Genomic DNA, 24,828 nt, shown 5'->3' on the forward strand with positions numbered 1-24,828 from the left:
TTCACATGGATGATCCCTGGAATGGTAGGTCTAACATATGAGGAACGGCTGAGGATCCTGGGATTGTATTCATTGGAGTTTAGAAGATTAAGGGGAGATCTAATAGAAACTTACAAGATAATACATGGCTTGGAGAGGGTGGGCGCTAGGAAATAGTTTCCGTTAGGTGAGGAGACTAGGACCTGTGGACACAGCCTTAGAATTAGAGGGGGTAAATTCAGAACAGAAATGCGGAGACATTTCTTCAGCCAGAGAGTGGTGGGCCTGTGGAATTCATTGCCACAGAGAGCTGTTGTAGAGCTGGGACGCTAAATGTTTTCAAGGCAGAAATTGATAAATTCTTGATGTCACAAGGAATTAAGGGCTACGGGGAGAATGCCGGTAAGTGGAGTTGAAATGCCCATCAGCAATGATTGAATGGCGAAGTGGACTCGATGGGCCGAATGGCCTTACTTCTGCTCCTATGTCTTATGGTCTTATGGTGACAGAACGTTTTCCCTCGTGAGAGAGTCTAGGACCACAGGGCATAGTCTCAGAATAAAGGGGTTCCAAATTAAGACTGTGATAAGGGGGAAAGTTTTTTTGGTCAGAGGCTTGTGAGTCTTTGGCACTCCTTCCCACAAAGAGCTGTGAGAGTCAGAGTCCTTGTGTATATTTAAGGCTAAAAAGATAGATTCTTGATCAGTAGGGGACTCAACGGTTACAGGGAAAGCAAACGAAAGGGAATGTGAGTCATGTTGGATCAGTCATGATCATATTGAATAGCAGAATAGGCTCAATGAGATGAGCAACCTATTACTATTCCTACTTCGTATAATCGTAAGCTAGAAACACAAATTACTTACATTCTATCCCTTTAAGAAGTTCTGATACACACACAAACAGATACACAAAGAGTCAGAACAGGGCACAAATATTAGAAGAAGTGTCAGTGAAGCATATTTCTGGCTTCAATCTAAAGAACTTTCCCTAAATTCTCTTCCAATTCTTTTTGATTTTCACAAGTTTGTGGACATACCAACTTTCAACCCCTCATTTCCCATTTCAGGATTTACTCTTCCATTGTCTCTGAAGGAATTTTCCCTTTTCTTTTCAAGAAGGGAATTTGCAGAGATAGCGTGTAATTAGCTGCTCAGAATTTTCTTCTGAGAGCACCAATATTTTCTTCTCTATAGGCTGGATGTTTCTGCTGTATTGTTCAAACACAAAGCTGTAACCACTTGACAAGGAACCAATCAAAAATAAATTGTTACTATGCTGAGTACTCCTGATCACACCCAATTGGAAGTGGTTGAAAAACACATCTTCTTTCATAGTCCATTGGCTTAAAACAGTATATTTTTCCTCTGTTAAACTGACATTCCAAAATATAAAACTGTTCTTTACAATGCACTGCACAATTGATCTAAGCTCTTTAACACCACCTTTCAAAGTTGTGACGACAGTGATTGCAATGAGGTCAGCCAGGTGGATCTCATAGAATATGAGTTCTCTGATTAGTGCTGTTAATCTGGTTCAATCAGGAAATCCTGGCTGACAGATATGAGCAGGATTGACAGACATCCTGTTCACTCTGAGAGCTTGCCCGAACGAAGCTGGATCAGTGTCAAGGACTCTCTATGTGTAAATAACAAGTGACTTGGTGATGGGATAACAGCCTCTCCGGAGTTATTTCAGTGACCTCTATCAAATTGAAGAACAAAGACGCCTCCTGCAAGTTCCCATCCCAGCCATACACCATCCTGACTTGGAACCATATTGCATTTCCTGTCTGTTTTTTAAAATTTATTCACAGGTTATAGGCATCACTGACCAGGCCAGCATTTATTACACATTCTTATTTGTCCAGAGAGCCATTAAGAGTCAATCACATTGCTGATGGTCTGGAGTCACTTGTACAAGGCCGTTTCCTTCCCTGAAGGCCATTAGTGAACAAATTGGGTTTTTCCAATTGATAATGGTTTCATGGTGACCATTAAACTCTTAATTCCAGAATTTTTAAAACGATTGAATTCCACCATCAACATGGCAGATTCATGGCAGAACGTTACCTGGGACACTGAACTAATAGTCTAGTGACAGTACTACTCGAGTACTGACAGGAATAAGGAATACAATGATTCAAGATGGCAGATCACTACCACCTTCTCAATGGCAATTAGACCTTAAGACCATGAGAAATAGGAACAAAGTAGCCATTCAGCCATTTGAGTTTGTTGATCTGATAATCCTCAATTCTACTTTTTTGTCTTTTTCCAATGATCCTTGATTCCCTTACTGAATAAAAATTTATCTCAGCCTTAAATATACTTAATGATCCAGCCTCAACAGCCCTCTGTGATAAAGAATTCCATAGATTCACAATCCTTTAAAGGAAGAAATTCATCCTCGTCTCTGTTTTAAATATGCAACCCCTTATTTGAAGATTATGCCCTCTGGTCACTCACTCAACCTATCTATAATTTTCTTATACTCTCTTCACAACATACTTTCCAACCTATCTTTGCATTGTCTCAAAATCTAACTACTTTGACTTTGCTTACCTCTCCTACATCATTATACAAATGGTTAAATATTGAGGATTCAGCACAAAACCTGAGGAACTCCATTCATCACATTATTAATGAGAAAAAGACCATTTATGCACTCTGTTTTCTGCCAGCTAGTTCATTTTCCATCCATGTTAATATGTTATGCTCTTCTTTGCCTAATAACCCTTTATATCACCAGAGCTCCAGGAGCTCTTAATTTGCCAACTAATCTTTTGCGTCACATTTTATTAAATATCTTTTAAAATAGAGGCATTAACTTTGTCCCTTTATCTACCATAGTAACTACATCCGGGTTACTATGGGTTTCCTCCGGGTGCTCCGGTTTCCTCCCACAGTCCAAAGATGTGCACATCAGGTGAATTGGCCATGCCAAATTGCCCGTAGTGTTAGGTAAAGGGGTAAATGTACGGGAATGAGTGGGTTATGCCTCGGCGGGTCGGTGTGGACTTGTTGGGCCGAAGGGCCTGTTTCCACACTGTAATTGGCCATGCTAAATTGCCCGTAGTGTTAGGTAAAGGGGTAAATGTACGGGAATGAGTGGGTTACGCCTCGGCGGGTCGGTGTGGACTTGTTGGGCCGAAGGGCCTGTTTCCACACTGTAAGTAATCTAAAAACATCCTCAAAAACTGTAATAAATTTGTTTAATGATATTTCCCATTCGCAAAACTATCTTGACTGCTTCTAAAGAACTATCTCTTCTGTGTGAATTCTGAATACTTTGTTAATAATAGTCTAGCTTTTTCCTGATGGCTGATGTTAGGTCAGGCCTTTAATTCACGGTTTTCCTTTTTCTGCTTTCTGAATAAGGGTCACTGGACAATGAAACAATGACTCTGCTTTCTCACCCCTGATGCTGCCAGACCTGCTGTATTTTACCAGCAATTTCTGCTTTTGCCATAGGGCAATTTGAGATTGGAAATAAATGTTGGCCTATTCAATGTATTCATGTCCAATTAACAAATAAAAAGGAAAAAAAGTGCAGAGAAGAAACAGCCTCTGTTTAGAGCAGCAGTACAATGTGAGTGGCTCCACTCAAACTGAGGCTTGAAGCTGCAGCAGAGGCTGTGCTGGAAGCATGGGAGGTGAATCCTTTACTGACTTATACATCTTTCCTAATCTTCAGACTTTTTGCTGTTTATTTGTGCATCATTGTAAGCCTCTTTATTTTAGTCTTATACTGTCCTCAATATCTTGATGGAGCCATAGATAGCTCCTTCTTGCTGAGTATTTTTTCAATAAAATGCATTTTTGTTGACTTTGAATTAAAATAAAAATTGCTATTTTTTGTTTACTGCCATAGCTTTTAGCCTATTTACCCAATTAACTCCTCATACTTACATAATTGGCTTTCTTTAAGTTTAAAAATGTTGCATGTGATTGAGGTATGTCACTTTCAAACATAACATGGAATTCAATGGTGTTACGATCACTATTCCCCATTGGGTCATTTACTGTAACATTACTTACTAGCCTTGCTTTTTATGGTTTGCCACCTTTGTTTCTTTCTCAGGTCAACTCATTTTTAGACTAGAATCCAGCACCTAATTAGAGGATAATGACTTAAATGTAGGGGATATGATCAAGAAGTTTGGGGATAACAGAAAAACTAGTATGGTGGTAATTAGTCAGGAGGGTAGCTATAAACTGCAATAAGATATTAACAGGCATGTCAGGTGTGTGAATGGTAGGCCCTAGCAAGTACTGAAGATCACAGGAACCCTGGTGCTCTTACCATGTCCACATCAAAACTCTCACCCAGGACAAAGAACACTAGGCCCTTCCCGAGTCTGCAATGATCCAACAGCTCTCAACACACCCAATCCTTACCCCTGACTTGCATTTGCAGGTCCTGAGCCTCCATATAAGTTGTCATTTCCATGTTTCCTACCATTGTGCTGCAGAGGTAGTCAAAGGAAACTGCTGACCTTATACACACAACTAAATACGTGCGTGTGCCACCTTTAAATGCATACAAAAGGTTGCCTGGAGATTCATCTGTGAAACTGGTTTTATCTCGAAAATAGGTTGTAATTATGAAATGTTATATGTTAGTAATCATCCATTGCATGCCAACATAATACCAGTATGAAACTAGTTGTAGGAGTCACACCATGTTACAAAAATACAACTGACTTAATCTCAGCATTTTAAGCTGTCATCAGTCAAGTGAAACATCAGCTCTTGTCTCATTCAGTGACACTCTAAGCTGTATATTCTGCTCAGTGGCAATGTATCAACCCATCGTAATTTTTCAACTTGTGATAGGATTTTAACTCACAATCTCTGAGTTCAGTGGCAAACCTTCTTATGTAATACTGATGGAACATAATTATTTAAAACAGAAAACAGGGCAAATTACGATTTGGTACAGAGCATGATACATTCTACTTGCTTATTTCTACTTCTGAACGTTTCCTTGCTAGTCATAAAAGAGCTGATTAAAATGTACATTTATTTTGTTTCTTCAGTTTTGTTAGGCTTGCAAACAAGATTAAAAGTTACTCAAACAAACCTGAATGGTGTGAGAATCACTGGCTTGTCCAAGGATTTCCAATAAAGTTGGATCTGATACAAAGAAGAATCTGGGAAATAGCAACCTTTTCTTTTCCAAATATCTGTCAAAAATAATAATGTTAAAACTTGTAGCATTTTTCAAACTCCATCTTCTTGTTACCAAAGATCATGTGACTTTTATTTCCTGTTTGTAGATGTCCAGGGCAGTTGAAAATGATGAATTAGAGAATATGTTAAATATAAGATCCAAAGAAAATTAATCGTTAAGTGATAGGGTTGATGTGTTTTTTTTCTAGTTGAAGTTTTTTCTGTTGGCATGAAAATAGTAAGACACTAGTAAAAGGAAGAATAGAGACAATAACAGACAAAATAGAAAATTTAAACATAGAGGCAGGGGTCCGAGCAGGGTGCTGGTTACTCTGCATGTATCTATCTAGGAAGAAGATGGCACCAAAGCTGAGCTTCTTTCACCTTTCTTCATCTAAAACTGTCACCAAAAAGCTCTTATTCCCTTCTACCTGAAATAGTTCAAAACTATTTGCTTCAACATTCCCTGCACTAGTCAGTCTAGCATTCTTACCACTCTGGGTAAAGATGTTTCTCCTAGATTGCCAACCGAATTAACTATCATTTTGATACATTAATTAGTGAGATTGAGGAAATTAAAATGCTACAGAGGGGTCAGTTCCATGGCTTGCTTCACTTCTGTATCAGGACACACTGGGGACTCAAGGGTTAAACATTCCACTACCAAAGGACTTACTGCAGTATCAACTGAAAGCCTGTACTCTTACAATACAGCAGAACAACTCAGTAGGGCAGAGGCTGACTGTATCTTAGAAATAGAGTCTAGTGGAGCCACACATGTGGATTCCCCCTGTAGCCCCAGACAGAGGAATTTGCCCTTTTCAGACAAGACTGATAGCCTTGGCCACAACCCTGTTAAACTGCCCCCCACTCCCATTGTCTCATTTCCCCTCCATATTAGTATAGGTACGTGAACCCGCTTTTTCAGCAGGCAAAACCCTTCTACCTTAATCTCTTCTCATCAGCACATAATCATGAAGAATACGATAATCAGTTTCTGTAATCCATTCACACATTATCACAGGACATCGACATTCATCGGGCTTTGTAAATTCAAAATTACCTACTTTATGTGATGACAATCGTCCATGTGACTGATAAACCTTTTGTTTAATTCTTATAAAATATACTGTCTCTGTGTGTAGGACAGAGATTCATGGAGAAGTATCACCACAAGTAGACACATGGCTACTTTGGGGACATTTTGGAATCTCTCGCCAACTGTTTGATAATAAAGCATCTACATTGTACAGAAACTTGTGTCGTCTGGATTTGTGGAACAAAATATACATCCACGAGATAGCTGACCCAGAGATTATTCCATATCCCCAACTGCCTTCTTGAAATATTACAATGCATTTGGTTTAGGTAGACTAACAAAGCAAGGAGGGAGTTCCAGAACTTGGATTGAGAGACAGTTGAAGAAAAGTGATAGATTTCCAAGTCAGGATAGTGAGTGTCTTGGAAGGGAACTTGCAGATGTTGGTTCCCATGTATCTGCTGCCCTTGTCCTTCTAGATGGTGGTGGTTATAGATTTGGAAGGTGCAATCCATTGAACTAAATCCATAGGAATTAAACATGGAATCTATATGTGGGGGGAAAGTGAGGACTGCAGATGCTGGAGATCAGAGCTGAAAATGTGATGCTGGAAAAGCGCAGCAGGTCAGGCAGCATCCAAGGAGCAGGAGAATCGACGTTTCGGGCATGAGCCCTTCTTCAGGAATGAGGAAAGTGTGTCTTCCCTCAATCTATATGTGGGCCCTGGTTATGCTCTTCAACCTGTCAATCAAACCTACATAATACACCAAATGTGTTCTCATCAAAGTTGCATTCATTTGCAAGAAAAATACATCTTTATTTAAACCCTCTCACAATAAAGACCAACAGATCATTTAGCTTTCTAATTGCTTTTTAGTGATTTTAGAAAAAAAAGACACCAGGTCCATTTGGAGGGCAAAACTTCCCAATCTTTCACTATGTAAAGAATATTCCATATTTGCTTTTTTCCTATCAAGATGTTGAAAGAGCACTGAGGACAGGCTGTCATTGTTGCAGCTGTATAAAACATTGGTGAGGCCATATTTAGAGTATTGCAAACATCTCTGATTGCAATATTACAGGAAGGATGTTATAAGACTGGAAATGATGCAAAGATATTTATTAGGATATTAATGAGACTGGAGAACTTGAGTTACGAAGAGAGACTGAATAGGCTGAAACCTTCCTTTCCTGCACTGTGGGAGGCTGAGGGGTGATTTTATATCGGTTTATAAAATCATGAGAGGCATAGATATGCTGAATAGCCATAACCTGATGGGCAAGTTTTTCATGAAGAGGGTGGTGTGTATATTGAACAAGCTGCCAGAGGAAGTAGTAAAGGCAAGAACAATCACAATACCTAAAATTAATTTAGACAGGTACGTGGATAGGAAAGATTTTGAGTAATATGGGACAAATGCTGGCAAATGTGACTATTTCAGTTCGGGAAATCTGGTTGGTGTGGTCATGTTCAGCCAAAGGGTCTGTTTCCATGCTGCATGACTCATTGAATCTATGAACTTCACATTTTAAAAAATTATTTAATACTTCATCTGCTATGTTCTTTATTTACTTAGCTTGTCTGCAACTCTTTGAAGTCTCCTCACAATGTAGCTTTCTACATCAGCAATTTTGGAAATATTTCATTGGTCCCCACATCAAAATCATTGATATAGATTGTGAATAGATGGAGCTCAAACACTGACTGTACAGTATTCAACTACTCATAGCCTACCAATCTGAGAATGACCCATTTGTTACTGTTTTCAGTCCATTAACACATTCTTAACCCATACTAGTGTTTTATATTCAAGCTCACGTGCTCTAATTTTGCTTACTTATCTCCTGTGCATAGCCTCAATGAAAGCCTTTGAAAATCCAAATACATGAGATCCACCCATTTTCTTTTTCATATGTTCTGTTGGATGGTATTGTAAAAAATGTTCTCTGTGTTGATGATGTCAAACCCAACCATCATTTTCCAAGTGTCCACTTATCATAACTTTTGTAATTTTAGCATTTTCATTTCTAGTAATGCCAGATTAAAAGATATTTCAGTTGCCAGCAGCAGGAAGAGCGGGAGCTTGGACAGGGCCCTGTCGGGAAAGGTGAGTCACTGACTTAAAACTTCAAAAGCTTACTTCAAGTGTCAGCGGCAGCAGCACCTTGGAAAGCAGAGGTTTCTGGGAAAGGAGGGACTTTTTTTATCCCCCTCAGCTATATAAATGAGTGTTTTCTAAACCCAAGACCCTACCCTTGCAGGGTCTCCCATCCATCCATCTTCTCTAACCTTATACACCAGGGACACATCAGGTAAGCTTCTCTTCTTTTTTTAACTTTCTGATAAGGAGACTAGCAGGGATGGCAATGCAGGGAAAGGAATGTTCCTCCTGCATGATGTTTGAAGTGAGGGATGCCATTAGTGTCCATCCAAGTACATCTGCAGGAAGTGCACCCAAATCTTGCTCCTCCAAGACTGCGTTAGGGAACTGGAGTGGGAGCTGGATGAACTTTGGATCATTCGGGAGGCTGAGTCTGTGATAGATAAGAGTTACAGGACAGCAGTTACTCTTAGGTATGGAGGAAGTTGGGTAGCTGTTAGAAAGGAGAAAAAAACAGTAAGTGCAGGATCCGCTGTGGTTGTTCTCCTGAAAAACAAGCATACCATTGTGGATACTGTTGACAGGGTGGGGAGAAACAACTTACCACAGGCATGCACTGGGGTGGAGGTCTCCGGCACAGAGTCTGTCCCTGTTGCACAGAAGGGAAGGGAGGGAAGGACAAGAGTGTTAGTCATTGGGAACTCAATAGTGAGAGGGTCAGATAGAAGGTTTGTTGGGAATGAAAGAGACTCACAGTTGGTGTGTTGCCTCCCAAGTGCCAGGGTCCGTGATATCTCGAATCATGTCTTTGGGGTCCTGAAAGGAGAGACCGACTAGCCCCAAGTCGTGGTCCACATTGGTACCAACGACATAGGTAAAAAGAGGGATAGGGATGTAAGACAGGATTTCAGGGAGCTAGGGTGGAGGCTGAGAGCGAGAACAAATAGAGTTGTTATCCCTGGATTGTTACCCATGCCATGTGATAGCGAGGCAAAGAACGGGGAGAGATATCAGCTGAACACGTGGCTGTAGGGATGGTGCAGGAGGGAGGGTTTCAGGTTTATAGATATTTGGGGCTCATTCTGGGGAAGGTGAGACATCTATAAACAGGACAGTCTTCACTTGAACCACTGAGTCGGAAATTTGCTAGTGCTATTTAGGTGGGTTTAAACTAGCTCAGCTGGGGGAAGTGGGAACCTGCGTTGTAATTCCCAGTACAGAGGTGGATGAGAGTAGGGAGGACATGGACAGGATTTCACAGTCACAGGAATGTGCTGGCAGAGAGCAAGCTGGTTTGAAGTGTGTCTACTTCAACGCCAGGAGTATCTGGAATAAGGTAGGTGAGCTTGCAGCATGGATAGATACCTGGGACTTCGATGCTGTGGCCATTACTGAGACATGGATGGAGCAAGGTCAGGAATGGATTTTGCAGGTTCCAGGGTTTAAATCTTTCATTAAGGTCAGGGAAGGTGGTAAAAGAGAGGGAGGTGTGGTTTTGTTCAGGACGGTATAACAGTGGCGGAAAGAACATTTGATGAGGACCTATGGGCTGAGGTTAGAAACAGAAGAGGGGAGGTCACACTGCAGGGAGTTATTTATAGGCCTCCACAAAGTTTCAGGGATATGGAGGAGAGGATTGGCAAATCGATTCTGGACAGAGTGAAAGGAACAGGGTGGTCATTATGAGGGATTTTAACTTCCCCAACATTGACTGGAAATGCTATAACTCTAGTATGTTGGATGGATGAGTTTTTGACCAATGTGTGCAGGAGGGTTTCCTGACAGAGTATATCGAAGGGCTGACAAGAGGGGAGGTCAAATTGGATCTGGTACTCAGTTATGAACCAGGCCAGGTGTTTGATTTAGTGATAGGTGAGAACTTTGGATAGAGTGACCATAATTTGGTTACCTTTAGTTTAACAATAGAAAGAGATAGGTACATGCAAGAGTTATAATTTGGGGAAGGGCAATTATAATGCAATTCGGCAAGACTTAGGAGGCATAGAATGGGGCAGCAAAATGCAGGGGATGGGGACAATCAAAATGTGGAGCTGGTTTAAGGAACAGATATTGCATATCTTTGAAAGGTATGTCCCTGTCAGGCAGGGAGGAAGCGATGAGGTAAGGGAACCATGTTTTACTAAAGAAATTGCATCTCTTGTTAAGCGGAAGAGGAAGGCTTATGTGACATTGAGGCGAGATGGTTCAGATGAGGCAATGGAGAGTTACAGAGTAGCTAGGAAAGCTTTAAAGAGAGAGTTAAGAAGAGCAGGGAGGGGTCATGAGCAGTCTTTAGCAGGTAGAGTAAAGGAGAACCCTAAAGCTTTCTATAGGTATGTGAGGAATAAAAGGATGACAAGGGTAGGAATAGGGCATGTCAAAGACAGAAGTGGGAAGTTGTGTGTGGACCCTGTGGAGATCGGAGAGGTGCTAAATGAATATTTCTCTCTGTTTTCACTCAGGAAAAGGAGAATATTGTAGAGGAGAAGACTGCGATATGGGCTATTAAACTTGAAAGGATTGAGGTTAGTAAGGAGAAGGTGTTATCAATTCTAGAAGGTGTGAAAGTGGATAAGTCCTCTGGGCCAGATGGGAGATTTCTGAGAATTCTCTGGGCAGCTAGGAAGGAGATGGCTGAGCCTTTGGCCTAGATCTTTGAGTCGTCATTGTCTACAGGTTTAGTACTTGAGGACTGGAGGATTGCAAATGTTGTGCCCTAGTTTAAGAAGGGCAGTAGAGATAACCCAGGTAATTTTAGACGAGTAAGCCTTACATCTGTTGTAGGAAAGGTTTTGGAAAGGATTATAAGAGATAGGATTTATAATCATCTAGCAAGCAACAAATTGGTTGGAAATAGTCAACATGGATTTGTCAAGGGCAGGTCATGTCTCACAAACCTCATTGAGCTTTTTGAGAAGTTGACCAAGCATGTGGATGAGGGTAGGGCAGTTGATGTGGTGTACATGGACTTCAGCAAAGCCTTTGATAAGGTTCCACATGGTAGGCTACAGCAGAAAATGCAGAGGCATGAGATTGTAAGTGATTTAATAACTTGGACGCAGGCATAAGTAGATTGGTTAGTAAGTTTGCAGATGGTACTAAAGTTGATGAAGAATGTTGCAGGTTGCAGGGAGACTTTGATAAACTGCAAAACTGTGCTGAAAGATGGCATAGAGTTCAATGCAGATTAATGTGAGGTGATTCACTTTGGGAAGAATAACAAGAAGGCAAAATACTGGGTCAATGTAAAGATTCTTGGTAGTGTGCTTGAGCAGAGAGATCTTGGAGTCCATGTACATAGATCCCTAAAAGTTGCCACCAGGTTGATAGTGCTGTTAAGAAGGCATATGGTGTATTAGGTTTTATTGGTAGAGGAATTGAATTCTGGAGCCATGATGTAACGCTGCAGCTGTACAAAACGCTAGTGCGGCCTCACTTGGAGTAATGTATACATTTCTGGTCACCCCATTACAGGAAGGATATGGAAGCATTGGGAAAGGTGCAGAGGAGAATTACCAGGATGCTGCCTGGTCTGAAGTGAAGGTCTTGTGAGGAAATGCTGAGAGACTTGAGTCTGTTCTCGCTGGAGAGAAGAAAGCTAAGAGGCAATTTAATAGAGACATATAAGATGATCAGAGGATTAGATAGGGTGGACAGTGAGAGTCTTTTTCCTAGAATGATGACATCTGCTTGTAAGAGGGGGCATTGCTGCAAATTGAGGGGTGATAGATTTAAGACAGATGTTAGAGGCATGGTTCTTTACTCAGAGAGTGGTAAGGACGTGGAATGCTCTGCTTGCCAATATAGTTAATTCAGCCACATTACAGGCATTTAAACAGTCCTTGGAAAAGCATATGGATGATAATGGGGTAGTGCAGGGTGATGGGCTTAGATTAGTTCACAGGTCAACGCAACATCAAGGGCCAAAAGACCTGTTCTGTGCTGTATTGTTCTCTGTTTTATATGTAGTTCCACAAAGAAACCTCAGTCTTGTAATAAATGTCCTTGTAACTTACACGTTTAATTTTGCAATTCCAGGTAGTGGGTGTAAGTTGGCGCTGTGTAGAAACAGTCTGGTTAAAGTGTTACATAAATTTCTTCAATAACAAAGCAAGATAAAAGAACATGACAATTCTATCTGATCTCACCTTGGTGCTGATAACTATTTGAAATCATGAAAAAGAGTAGGAAAAGAGCAAAAGTGTATAATTTCATAAGTATGGATCTATTATCCAGTAACTATCCAGACTGTACTATTAAGTAAGTCTTCAATGAAAAAGGTCAAAATAAAGTTGGCATAAAGTCATACAAAGTGAATGTTCTGGGAATCTGTAGATTAGTAATTTACACAGTTGAGACATTACTGCACTCATTTAACAAGGCCTATCATTTCAGAGCAGAATGTAAAAGAGGTATTGATGGCATTTGGACAAAAGGATGGAAAAGAAGAAAATTATTTCCAAGCTACAGTCACACCTTGCACATTCATACTTTCACAACTCAAAGATTCTGTTAAAGGCCGGAGGGGTACTAATTAAGGAATGCATTCCATCCATTAAGAATATTAAGAACAATGTAATTTTAAAAAAAATGTACAGGGAATGCCATTGCATCCTGTCGTAAATCTTCAACTGGCGAGAGGTTTTAATGGAATGCAGTGATGAATTTCAAAGTATGGGGTAGAGATAAAAATATTATTTTTCTACATTTTATCGTTATACCAATCAGTTATCGTTATACCAACCAGATTTGGTCTGTCAATGTAATTTGCAATAAAGACAAAAAAAAAACTATCAATTTAAAGTAATGGAAATAGGGATAGGATAGGACTGAATTCTTCAAGAACAATGGAGGAAAATTTGCCAATGAGGAATTGAGCAGTATGATGAGAATCTTTTCTATAAATGGCCTACTCGTGTTCCTGTGTTCCTAGAATCTGAATATTGTAGCAATTCAAATAGCAGCAGAAGATCCTTCAGTTTTAGGATTTATGAGAAATCATGCCATGATTGATAAAATTCTCCAGTAAGGTTTTAGCTTATAAACTGGATTATAAATGAAAAACTGCTTTAGTATGGGCAGTACATGGAATGTACAAGCTTCAGATGATTGGCAGATACTGTGCCTATTAATTAATGTCAGGAAGCTGATAATGCCTGAAATTATGTAAAATTCTTACCCTTAGATTTAGAAGGGTTGCAATTCATTCAATGTTTGCAGAACATCTGAATGCCGTGCATCCAGATAGAAAAATATTTCTTAAGGTGGAGATTTCAAAAAAGCTTTGAGTTATTGTATTAGACCATCAAAAAAGGCTAAACGGGGACAAAAAGGCTAAACGATAGGAGTTTCTATTGCCCAGCAACAGGACTCCAGTAAAACAAAATCAGAACCACCAAGAAGACTAAGCAGTGTGATATTCATTCAGGAAAAAAAAGACTAAGCACAGAGGCACTGTGAGCTTTACAGTCTCCAGAACAGTCAAGGACAAAACAACAGAGAAATTTAAGAGAAATTCCTCCAGGAAGTCTATAAGTCTGTCATTGGACACTAGACAGTGGTTGCTGAAATGTTAAGCTAGTAAGAAGACTGGCCAAAAAAACTGCAAGAAGACATTATCATATTACGATGCGGATCAGGCTCAAGGGGCTGAATTGCCTGCTCCTGCTTCTATTACTTATATTGGAGTGTACACATATCGTGGCAGTAAATTGTCATGAAGACAATCTCGGAATACCTGCCCTTCATTGCCTCTTAGATTACCAATACCACTGTATATCTGCAGCCAATTAATGCCCCTCATTGCAACTACTCTATGTTGCCATAGTTGTGAATATGTTTGTCAAGCTGGCAAGTTGATTTGCAGACATTTCATCCCCTATTTAGGTGACATCTTCAGTGCTTTGGAGCCTTCTGTGAAGTGCTGCTGGACTTTTTCTTCTAGAAATTTGGTTATCATTTGGTTCCATTTCTGTTGCTTCCAGTTGCCAGTTCAGGCTGCAAGTTGTAGTGGCCGGCATATTGGGTCTAGGTCTATGTGTTTGTTGTTGGAGTCCGTGAATGAGTGCCATGCTTCTAATAATTATCTGGCTGTCCTCTGTTTAGCATATCCTGTGATTGTTGTGTTGTTCCTGTTGAATTTGTGGTCCCTGTTATCTGTGTGTATGGCTACGAGAGACAGCCAGTCGTAGTGTTTAGTGGCTAGTTGGTTCTCGTGAACGTGGATGACTAATTGTCTGCCTGTTTGTCCGAGATAGTGTTTTGTGCAGTTGTTACATGGAATCTTGTAAATTACATTAGTCTTGCAAATGTTGGTTATAGGGTATTTTGTTCTAGTGAATTATTGTCAGAGTGTTGCTTTTGGTTTATGTGTTGTCATGAATCTGAGTGGTTGTAGAAGTCTGGTTATTAGTTCCAAGATATTTTATTCTGGCTACTGTGTTGGGTTGTGGCATGCCCTTGTCGCGTTGTTTCTCTGCTAGGCGTCTACGGATGAAGTTGCGAGGATATTCATTCTTGGTGACGACTCTATAGAGGTGTTCTTCTTCTCTTCGTAGGTCGGGAGTGCTGCAGTATGCTGTAGCAATTTTGAACAAGATCTTAATGTAACTCCCATTCCTGGATGTGATGGTGGAAAGAACACAGAATGATGAATGCACAACAAGAATGTACAGAAAAGCCACACATATGGACCAGATTCTGAACTACAACAGTGACCCCCTGATCAGACACAAGAGAAGCTGCATTAGGACCCTGTTCAAAGGGCTACCAAACACGGCAGCACTCCTGATCTACAAAGAAAGGAAGAACACCTCCACTGAGTTTTCACCAACAGATATCCCTGCAACTTCATCCTAACAGACAAACAATGTAATGAGGACATGCCACAACCTAACTCACTACCCATGCTCTGTTATATAAACCCATCTTGAAACTAAAAGCCAGCCTTCTCCAACCACTGAGAATTATGATGGCCCATAAACTGACACCCACGCTCAAACAACAACTCATCAGAACAAAAGACCCTATACCCAACATGTGCAAAACAAGTGTAATTGACAAGATTCCATGCAAAGACTGCATTAAACACTATACAGGACAAATAGTAGACAAGTAGTAATCCGCATCCATGAGCAACAATTAGCTACTAAACACCACAGCCAGCTATCCTTGTAGCCATACACACAGATAATAAGGACCAAAAATTTGACTGAGACAACACAACGATCACAGGACAAGCTAAACAGAGGATAGCCAGAGAATTTCTAGAATCTGAATGTCCTCTTGCAACTTTCTTTTCCTATATATGTTACAATATCCAACTAATCTAATGGTAGAATGATCTGTAAAGGTTATAGTTAAATAACATAAGTGATATTAACAGAAGATAATGAACTAGAAGGCATAAGTTTAAAGTGAGAGGGGAAAAATTTAAAATGGACCTAAAGGACAACTTTTTCACACAGAGGGTGTTGTGTGTATGGAATGAGTTGCCAGAGGAAATGTGGAGGCTGATACAATTACAATATTTAAAACACATCTGGATGGGTATATGAATAGGAAGGATTTAGAGGGATATGGACCAAGTGCTGGCAAATGGGACTAGATTGGTTTCAGATATCTGGTTGGCATGGACGGCTTGGAGCGAAGGGTCTGTTTCCGTGCTGTACATTTCTATGTCTCTGTGACTCTAAAAGCATGGCACTCATCCATGTACTCAATCAACAAACACATAGACCTAGACCCAATATACCAGCTACTACAATGAACAACTGGATCGGCAACCGGAGGCAGCAGGACAGAACCAAATAAATTCCAGAATACTCAGTACAGCAGCAGTTCACAGAAGGCTCCAAAGCTGAAGATGGTAGCTGGACAGGGGACGAAACGTCTGCAAATTAACTTTCCAGCTCAGCAAACATATCGGCACCCGAGCTACAAATCTTTATGCAAACTTTGAATTACTCTATGTTATTTACACCTTCCTGTAATTTCCTTGCAGATTTGCTCTTCCCACTAGTTGGAAGTCTATAGATTATAATAAGCATTGTAATTGCATCCTCTTTATTGATTAGTTCTAACCATATTAGTTCCTTGAACAGTCTGAAAGATCCTGTTTCTCCAGTACAGTAATGGTCTCTATGATGAAAAATTGGCACCCCTCTTTGTTTATTTACTTTCCTTTCTTTTCTGAAAAAACTGTAATCAACAATATTTTACACCTGGATCTGCTCTTCCTTGAGCCAGACCTCTATTACCAACACACATCCTAATCCTAAATTTTAATAATGTAGTAATTGGAACAAGGGCCAGGTGGATCGCATTGACTATGAGATCCTTGATTAGCAATGCTAACCTGGGAAAATCAGGGAGCTTTGGCTGACAGACACAAATAGGAATTCAGAGAACTTCTTTACTCTGGGGACTGGCTTTAGGCTAGCTGGTCAGAATACTATGCACGTGCAAATTAAGGGTGACTTAGTGATGGGATATTGGCCTCTGTGCTGTTATTTCAATTAATTATATTCCATGTTTTCACATACATGTAGACTTCATTCTTTCTCCGTTTCTCTGATTTCAGCTATTAATTTACTATTTCCTATCCTAGTGTCAACTATTTACCCCACCACTTTGTGTACCCTACTATTACTTTTTAACATTCTTTCCTCATTCCTACATCACACCTGAGTTAATTTCATCCTTCAGCAATTGCACTAACAAAGCCTGCAACAAATTCAGTCTCAGCTCTGTTCCGATGTAACCCATCCAAGTTATAGACGTGCCATCCTCCCCAGAGTCTGTTGCAGGAATCCAAAGCCCTCCCTTCTTCACTATCTTTCCAACACACATTTATCTATCTTATCTTCCTATGTCTGTATTCACTTGCATGTGACACTGGGTGTCATCCAGAGATTACTACATTACCAATCCTGCTTGCTAAATTTGATTGCAGGACCCCATTCCCCTTCCTGCCAATGTCATTAGTACAAAGATAGACCATGATCTGGCTGTTTGCCATCTCTCAAAAGAATGTTTTACAGCCACTCTGTGACATCATTGACCCTAGCATGAGGGAGGCAACACACCATTTTGGAATTATGGTGGCAACAGCACAAATGAGTGTTTGCTCACTAAAGAATCCCACCCGGACTGCCCTTCCATTCTTCTTCTTCATTATCTTCTTCATCTTCATCTTTGATTAAATGATTGATTCATTGTTGTCGCATGTACCGAGATATAATGAAAAGTGTTGTGTTGTGTGCAATGGAGGCAGATTGTACCATACAAAGTGCATCAGGGTAGCAGAACATTGTGCAGAAAACAGTGTTAATTCCACAAAAGAAAAGGTGCAGGGAGAGATCAGAATTTACATATGAGAGGTCCTTTCAAAATTCTGATAATACAGGGTAAGCGTAGTTTATATTTGCCATTTCTACCATATACAACTAATACAGTAAAAAATGAGACAGCGCTCCTACAGGACCAAGGTACTACATGGACAGCACAAACTACATGATCATACACAGGGCAGCATAAAGTGCATAAGAATTACAAAACACGCAAATTACAGTGTAATTAAGAAAAAGATAATTTATAGATATTGTTCTAGCAGCAATTCAAAGTCGTGCAAAGAATTTCAGATGGAAAATAATCCAACCATTCAATGTTAAGGAGCCTGATGGTTTGGGGGAGGAAACTGTCGCATAGTCTGGCTGTGAGAGACCAAATACTGGTCTTCTGCCAGATGGCAGGAGGGAGAAGAGTTTGAGTAAGGGGTGTGTCGGGTCTTCCACAATGCTCTTAGCCTTTCAGATACAGTGTGCGGTGTAAATGTCTGTAATGGAGGGAGGAGAGGCCCCAATGATCTTCTCAGCTGTTCTCATGATCCATTGTAGGGTCTAATGATCCAAGATGGTGCAATTCTTGAACCAAACAGTGATGCACCAGCTCTGGGTACTCTTAATGAACCCTCTGTGGAATGTGGTGAGAATGAGGGGTGGAAGGTGGGCTTTCCTTGGTCTATGCAGAAAGTAGAGCTGATGTTGAGGAACAGGTGAGATTCTCTGCCAGGTGGACACCAAGAAATTTGATGCTCTTCACGATCACCAAGGGGGAGCTATCGATTTCCAGCGGAGTGTAGTTGCTCCATGCTATCCTGAAGTCAACAACCATCTCTTTCATTTTGTCCAAGTTCAGAGACAGGTTGTTGGCTCTGCACCAGTCTGTTAAGCCACTGCATCTCCTCTCTGTATGTTGACTTGTAATTCCTGTTGATGAGACCCACTACAGTCGTGTCATCAGTGAACTTGATGATGTGATTCAACCTGTGCATCACTGCACAATCATGTGCTAGCAGGGTGAACAGCAGTGCACTGAGCAAACAACCCTGGGGGGCTGGGGGGGTGCGTACTCAGTGTGATGGTATTAGAGATGCTATTTCGAAATTGGCCTGACTGAGATCTCCCAGTCAGGGAGTTCTTGAATCTATTTGCATGTGTATTCAACCCTTCATACCTTCTGCCTGATGGAAGAGGGTGAAACTGAGTATAACTGGAGTGGAAAGGATCTTTGATTATGTTGATTGCTTTCCTGAGGCAGCGGGAAGTAAAGGTGGAGTCAATGGATGGATGATGGACTAGGCTGCGATCATGACTCTCTGTAATTTTGCGTGGGCTTGGTCAGATGTCCTATGACACCAGTCTTGGGAAGAGTAGTTGCCATACCATGCTGTGATGCATCCAAATGGGATCCGGACAGATCCTTTTCTTCCCTGTCCTGGACAGCTGAGCCACATGTGTTGGCATGGTCTTGACTCTTGTTGTACTCCTGCAAGGATCCATCACCCTCATTAATATCCAAAAAAACAATTTGAGTGGAGCTTCTATGGACTCCTACACGACCTGAATATATCCCTTGGATTGCCTTGTGGTCAGCCATTCCCCATGTGCCTGCTTGTCCTCAACCTGTGGTGTGACCAACTCTCTTAACATGCTATCCACAATGTTCTCTGTCACACAATGCACCTTAATGATTCTAATTGCTGTTTGAGATCCTTAGCTCAAGTTTAAGCTGTAAATGACGTTACCTACAGTTGGGCTGATCTCGATTATGAGAAATGTCTGTAATTCTCCATGTCAGAGGATAGGCACACTGCTTGGCCAAGCTGGCTTACCATACCTTTATTTACACTTTTAAGTTATTTTATGTACTATAACTTCAGTTGCTTTAACTTTACTACAAAATAATCTACAAAACCATGAAGGGCACAGATGGTTATATGACAAGAAATATTTCCCTTAATGAAACAGTCAATGACATGGGCACAGATATAAGGGAAAGGGCGAGAGATTTAAAGGGGATATAAGAAAGAAAAATCAACCAGAGAGTGATTTGTGTTTGGAGCTCACTGTCTAAGGGAAAAATCACTGAGGGTGGAAGTGAAATCAGAAGCCAAGGTATTTCTATTGTATCAGAGTGGGTGACATTCATTCAAAATGCTGGGAATTATGAGGAGAATCAATGAACTTGTTGGAGCTCATAAAAAAAAGTCTGAAAAGGAAACTCAAAAGCAAGAGATAAACACTGCAGAAGATGTACATTGGGTAGATGAGAGGTATGAAGGGTTTTTATCTAAAGAGATGTCAATTCATTTACTTCTTCAAAGAAAACATCCAGAAACATAACTATACTTAAGGGAGTGGAGGTGCCAGTGTTGGACTGGGGTGGACAAAGTTAAAAATCAAACAATTCCAGCTTATAGTCCAACGAGTTTATTCGGAAGCACTAGCTTTTGGAGCACTGCTCCTTCATCAGGTGGTTTAGTTTTAGTTTACATTACAGTGTGGAAACAGGCCCTTCGGCCCAACAAGTCCACACCGACCCGCCGAAGCGCAACCCACCCATACCCCTTACCTAACACTATGGGCAATTTAGCATGACCAATTCACCTGACCTGCACATCTTTGGACTGTGGGAGGAAACCGGAGCACCCGGAGGAAACCCACGCAGACACAGGGAGAACATGCAAACTCCACACAGTCAGTCGCCTGAGGCGGGAATTGAACCTGGGTCTCAGGCGCTGTGAGGCAGCAGTGCTAACCACTGTGCCACCGTGCCGCCCACTGGTTGTGGTGCAGAAGATCATCCGACACAAAATTTAAAGCAAAAGATTACAGTGTGATGCTGTAATATGATGTGCTGAACTGATATATTGAAAAAAACTGGATTGTTTATTAAGTCTTTCATCTTTTAGAATGACCATGTTAGTTTCGGTTTTCTCATATGTAAATCCTAGAACTTCTTTAAAAGTTACATTCTCAAGTTAGCTTTAACAATAGGCTCCATCTCAGCTCAGACACTGCATTGAAGGTGTGATGTTAAAGTCTGTCTGTGTCCCAATGTTCAGACTGAATCCATGTCTAAAGTGGGATTTACAGAATCTTACATGGATTTTTGAGCAAAATAAAATTTATTCTGCAAATACAAATTCACCCCACAAACTATATGTGTGTATATGCAGGAGAGACTGAGTGTGTGTAATCATGTGGGTTTGTGTGTGTTGAGATGGGTGAGGTGAGAGAGTGTGTGTATGTGTATGTGTGTGAGTATAATGGAGTATAAATCTGTGAAGGGGTGTGGGTGTGGGGGATGTATGTGTGAGCGTATGAGAGAGAGCTTGTGTATGAGAGAGGTATGTGCATTAGTGTGTGGGTCTGTAGGAGTATGTTTGTGTGTGTGTGTGTGTGTGTGTATGTGTGTGTGTGTGTGTGTGTGTGTGCACGTGCGCATGCGCGTGTGTATGTGTGAGAGAGAGAATGTATAGTGCAGTGGGCTCACCTGTACCCAATGTCCCGGTTGCGGCCATCCCCATGGGTAGCTTCATCAGCCAGTTACCTGATCGAGGAACAGTGCTCCAAAAGCCAGTATTTCCAAATAAACCTGTGGACTACAACCTGGTGTTGTAACTTTATACTGAGGGACGCTGGGATTACTCACACTCTCTTGTTGGAGTAGGATTTAAATTTCCCTGCAGAAATTCAAAGAAAACCTTGATATAAAGGATAGGTGGAGAATATATCCTGATTGCATTATATCTAGTGTAAGTATGACTTATTGTCTGGTAAGTGGTGATCGGGCAGTGACGGAATTATGTGGTGGTACTGTTGATTTATTCCTTGGGAATGATTTAGCAAGAGTGAAAGTTATTGTGTTGCCTATAACTACAGAATGTCTAATTGAGCCTAAAGAGACAGAACAGTTGGAAGAATAGTCCCTGGGTATTTTTCCACTCAATTTTGTAACTAAAGCAGGTCATCACCAGAGTGATCACAAATCATCATAGGGGTCATCATCACATGCTGCTGTTGGGTGAGGTGAAACTTTTTTTATAGCCAGAAGAGTACTTATACAGAGAGTCATATAGACTCAAAATGTTAGCTTGCTTTCTCTTCATGGATGCTACCTGACTTACTGTGATCTCCAGTATTTTTTGCTTTCAGCACAGATTCCAGCATCTGCAGTAATCTGCTCCGATCAGTAAATCACCCATGTTTCCAATTGAATAATTTATGTCCAAGGCCTGGGAAGGGCAATGCAAATCATCAAAGATGAGGGAGAGGTAACAGTGCTTACAGCGTTCCTCAAGCCGTGGCTGCCACAGCTTTTAAATCTGGAAGCTGGATCAGGCCAGGTAAGGGTGGAATGGGCCTACCGGGTCACAATACACGGGCTCGGCTCAAACCAGCGCCCTCGCCCGGTCCTGTTCCAGCTGCAGAGCGATAGGGAGAGGCAGATACTCCTAGAAGCCTCTAGAAATCTTGGAAAAGATTCCCAAGCCATGATCTATAAAGGATCCAAGATCATGTTATTTCAGGACTTTTCCCTAGCTGTGGTCCGAAAGAGGAAGGCATTCGATGAGGCGAAGAAGTGTTTAAGGGACTTAAATATTCAGTACTTCTTACGCTACCCAGCGACGCTACGCTTTAACCATGAAGGATCCGTGTATAACTTCGGATCGCCAGAAAAGGCTAAGGAATTTTTGGACTCTCTTAGATAAATTGTAAGAGACAATGGATGTTGATTTGCCTTTCCTCCACTCCGGTTTATATCCCCCCCTTTTTCTTTTTTCTTACCTTACTGTTTAATATTATCTTGGGGGGTGGGGAGAGGGATTTATTTATTTGTTCCCTATTTAACGATTTTCTCCCCCCCTTGGGGTTGTTTTTTAAAATTATTCTATGTATGTATGTGTTTATGTATATATATGTGTGTGTGTATATATATATATATATGTATGTATATATATAAGTCGGGGGGGTTAGTTAATGTTGGTGGGGGGAGGTGGTTACCTTAATCTATTTTACCTCTGTCTCTAGGAGCAGGGTTGTTTTCCCTGGGGCATTGGTTGGGAGAGGATACGATGGACCTTTGGAAAGGAAGTGATACCCCCTGGGAACAAGGGGGAAAATCTCCATTTAAATACATTTTATATTTTTTTTATTATTTAGAAATAGTTTTTTATTATATTGTTGTGAGCGTATTAGAGAGCCTTTATTTTTGTGAATTTTATATGCTCTATGCTCGGGATGTTTTGGATAGGGTTTCCCCTCCCGAGGGGTCTCGGATTTGCCTGGATGATTATGGTTGATCAGTCAGTTAAGTGGTGCACCTGGAAAGTCAAGGGGAGTAATTCGCTAGTCAAAAGGAAGAAAATATTATCAAATCTTAAATAAGTAAGAGTTGATACAGCTCTCTTACAGGAGATACATCTGTCAGATAAAGAACACTTGAAATTACGACAGGGTGGATTTGATCAGGCCTTTTTTTCTTCTTTTAACTCAAAAAGTAGGGGAGTTGTTATTCTTGTTCGGAAGAATTTCCCTTTCAAAATCCTAAATCAGACAAAAGAAGAATCTGGAAGATATATTCTGATTAAAGCCCTTATAAATGGAGAGGAATATGGGATTTTAAATTTGTACTGCCCCCCGGCACACCCCTTTAAATTTATAACGGAAGTCTTCTCAAAATTGATGGCTCTTGGTGCCCGTCATACAAATATAGGGGGAGACTTTAATTGTATTATGGATCCAGAAATAGATAGGATTCCCAAGAGTACTGCAGGAGTATCTCCCAGATCTAGACAATTGGTGGATCTGAACAAAGAATTAGGATTAGTAGATGTATGGCGATGTCTTCATCCACAGGGCAGAGATTTTTCTTTCTACTCCAATCCACATAAATGTCATACCAGAATTGATGTGTTTTTTGCCCCCTCGATTTTTTAAAATTCCATATCATCCTATAAAATAGGAAGTAATTTCCGACCATGCTGCTGTATATATGGAAACCAAGGTGAGGAACAATGGGACATCCCCTCGGCATTGGCGTATGGACCCCTTCCTAATGAAAGACGGTGAATTTGTAAAGTACTTCTCTCAAGAATTTAAAACTTTTTTAGAAATTAATTCAGGTACGGCTAGCAACCCATCAATGATGTGGGAGACCATCAAAGCTTATGCACAAGGTTTGATCATCTCCTACTCAGCGACCCAGAAAAAATCAAAGGGAGAACAATAGCATCTGCTCAAAGCACGCTTAAAAGCAGCTGAAACTGCATACGCTGATAGACCTTCTATATTAAATTGCAAAGGATTACGGCCCTTAGGAAAGCTCTAAACACTACGCTTACCCAAACGGCTAAGAGGGAAATTTTATTTGCAAAACAAAGGTTATATGAATTTGGCGACAAACCGGATAGATACTTAGCATTTCTTGCAAAGAAAAAAAAGGCCCCTCAAATTATCACGTCTATCAAGGAAAGTATGGGTATTTTGACTCATGATCATAAAAAGATTAATGCAATCTTTAGAAAATTTTATTCTGATTTATATAAATCGCAGGATTGTGAAGACAGGACTAGGAGGATGCAGTCATTTTTTAAAAATTTGACCTTTCCGGGCCTAACTCCGGAACAGGTATCGGTCTTAAATGCTCCCCTAACAGTCCAAGAAATACTTGACGCAATCAGGCAACTTCAGAGTGGTAAGGCATCGGGCCCAGATGGTTTTCAAGCTGAATTCTATAAAGAATTATAGAAATATTGGCTGGTCCACTTATGGACATGTATAAGTATGCATATAGTCAGGGCTGTCTCCCGCCTTCGATGAAAGAGGCAAATATCTCTCTTATCTTTAAAAAAGGAAAGGATCCAGAAGATTGTACATCATACAGACCAATATCCTTGCTAAATGTAGATTTTAAAATCCTTTCTAAAACGTTAGCATTGAGACTAGAAAGGGTACTGCCACATATCATAAAGGAGGATCAGACGGGGTTTATTAAGGGCCATAGATCATCCAATAATATTAGAAGGGTTTTGAATATGATTCAAGCCTGCCATCAGGGAAAGATACCAGGAGTAGTAGTTTCATTAGACGCGGAAAAGGCATTTGATAGGGTTGAATGGTCATATTTGTTTTACACATTGGAAAGGTGTTTACCAAATGGGTCTCAACACTGTATAGTGATCCCAAAG

At 40.7% G+C, this 24,828-nt stretch overlaps 1 protein-coding gene across 1 annotated transcript in view; it reads right to left on the reverse strand.

The window, feature by feature from the left end:
• LOC122540179 (dynein axonemal heavy chain 8-like) overlaps window positions 1–24,828 on the reverse strand; it is a 1,249,383-nt gene that overhangs the window by 482,709 nt on the left and 741,846 nt on the right. Inside the window, exon 39 of the mRNA XM_043675521.1 lies at window positions 5,065–5,167. Within this exon, the coding sequence (XP_043531456.1) occupies window positions 5,065–5,167 (103 nt within the window). The remainder of the gene's footprint in view (window positions 1–5,064; window positions 5,168–24,828) is intronic.

Source organism: Chiloscyllium plagiosum, chromosome 3 (assembly GCF_004010195.1).
Source record: "Chiloscyllium plagiosum isolate BGI_BamShark_2017 chromosome 3, ASM401019v2, whole genome shotgun sequence".
Classification (NCBI taxonomy): domain Eukaryota; kingdom Metazoa; phylum Chordata; class Chondrichthyes; order Orectolobiformes; family Hemiscylliidae; genus Chiloscyllium; species Chiloscyllium plagiosum.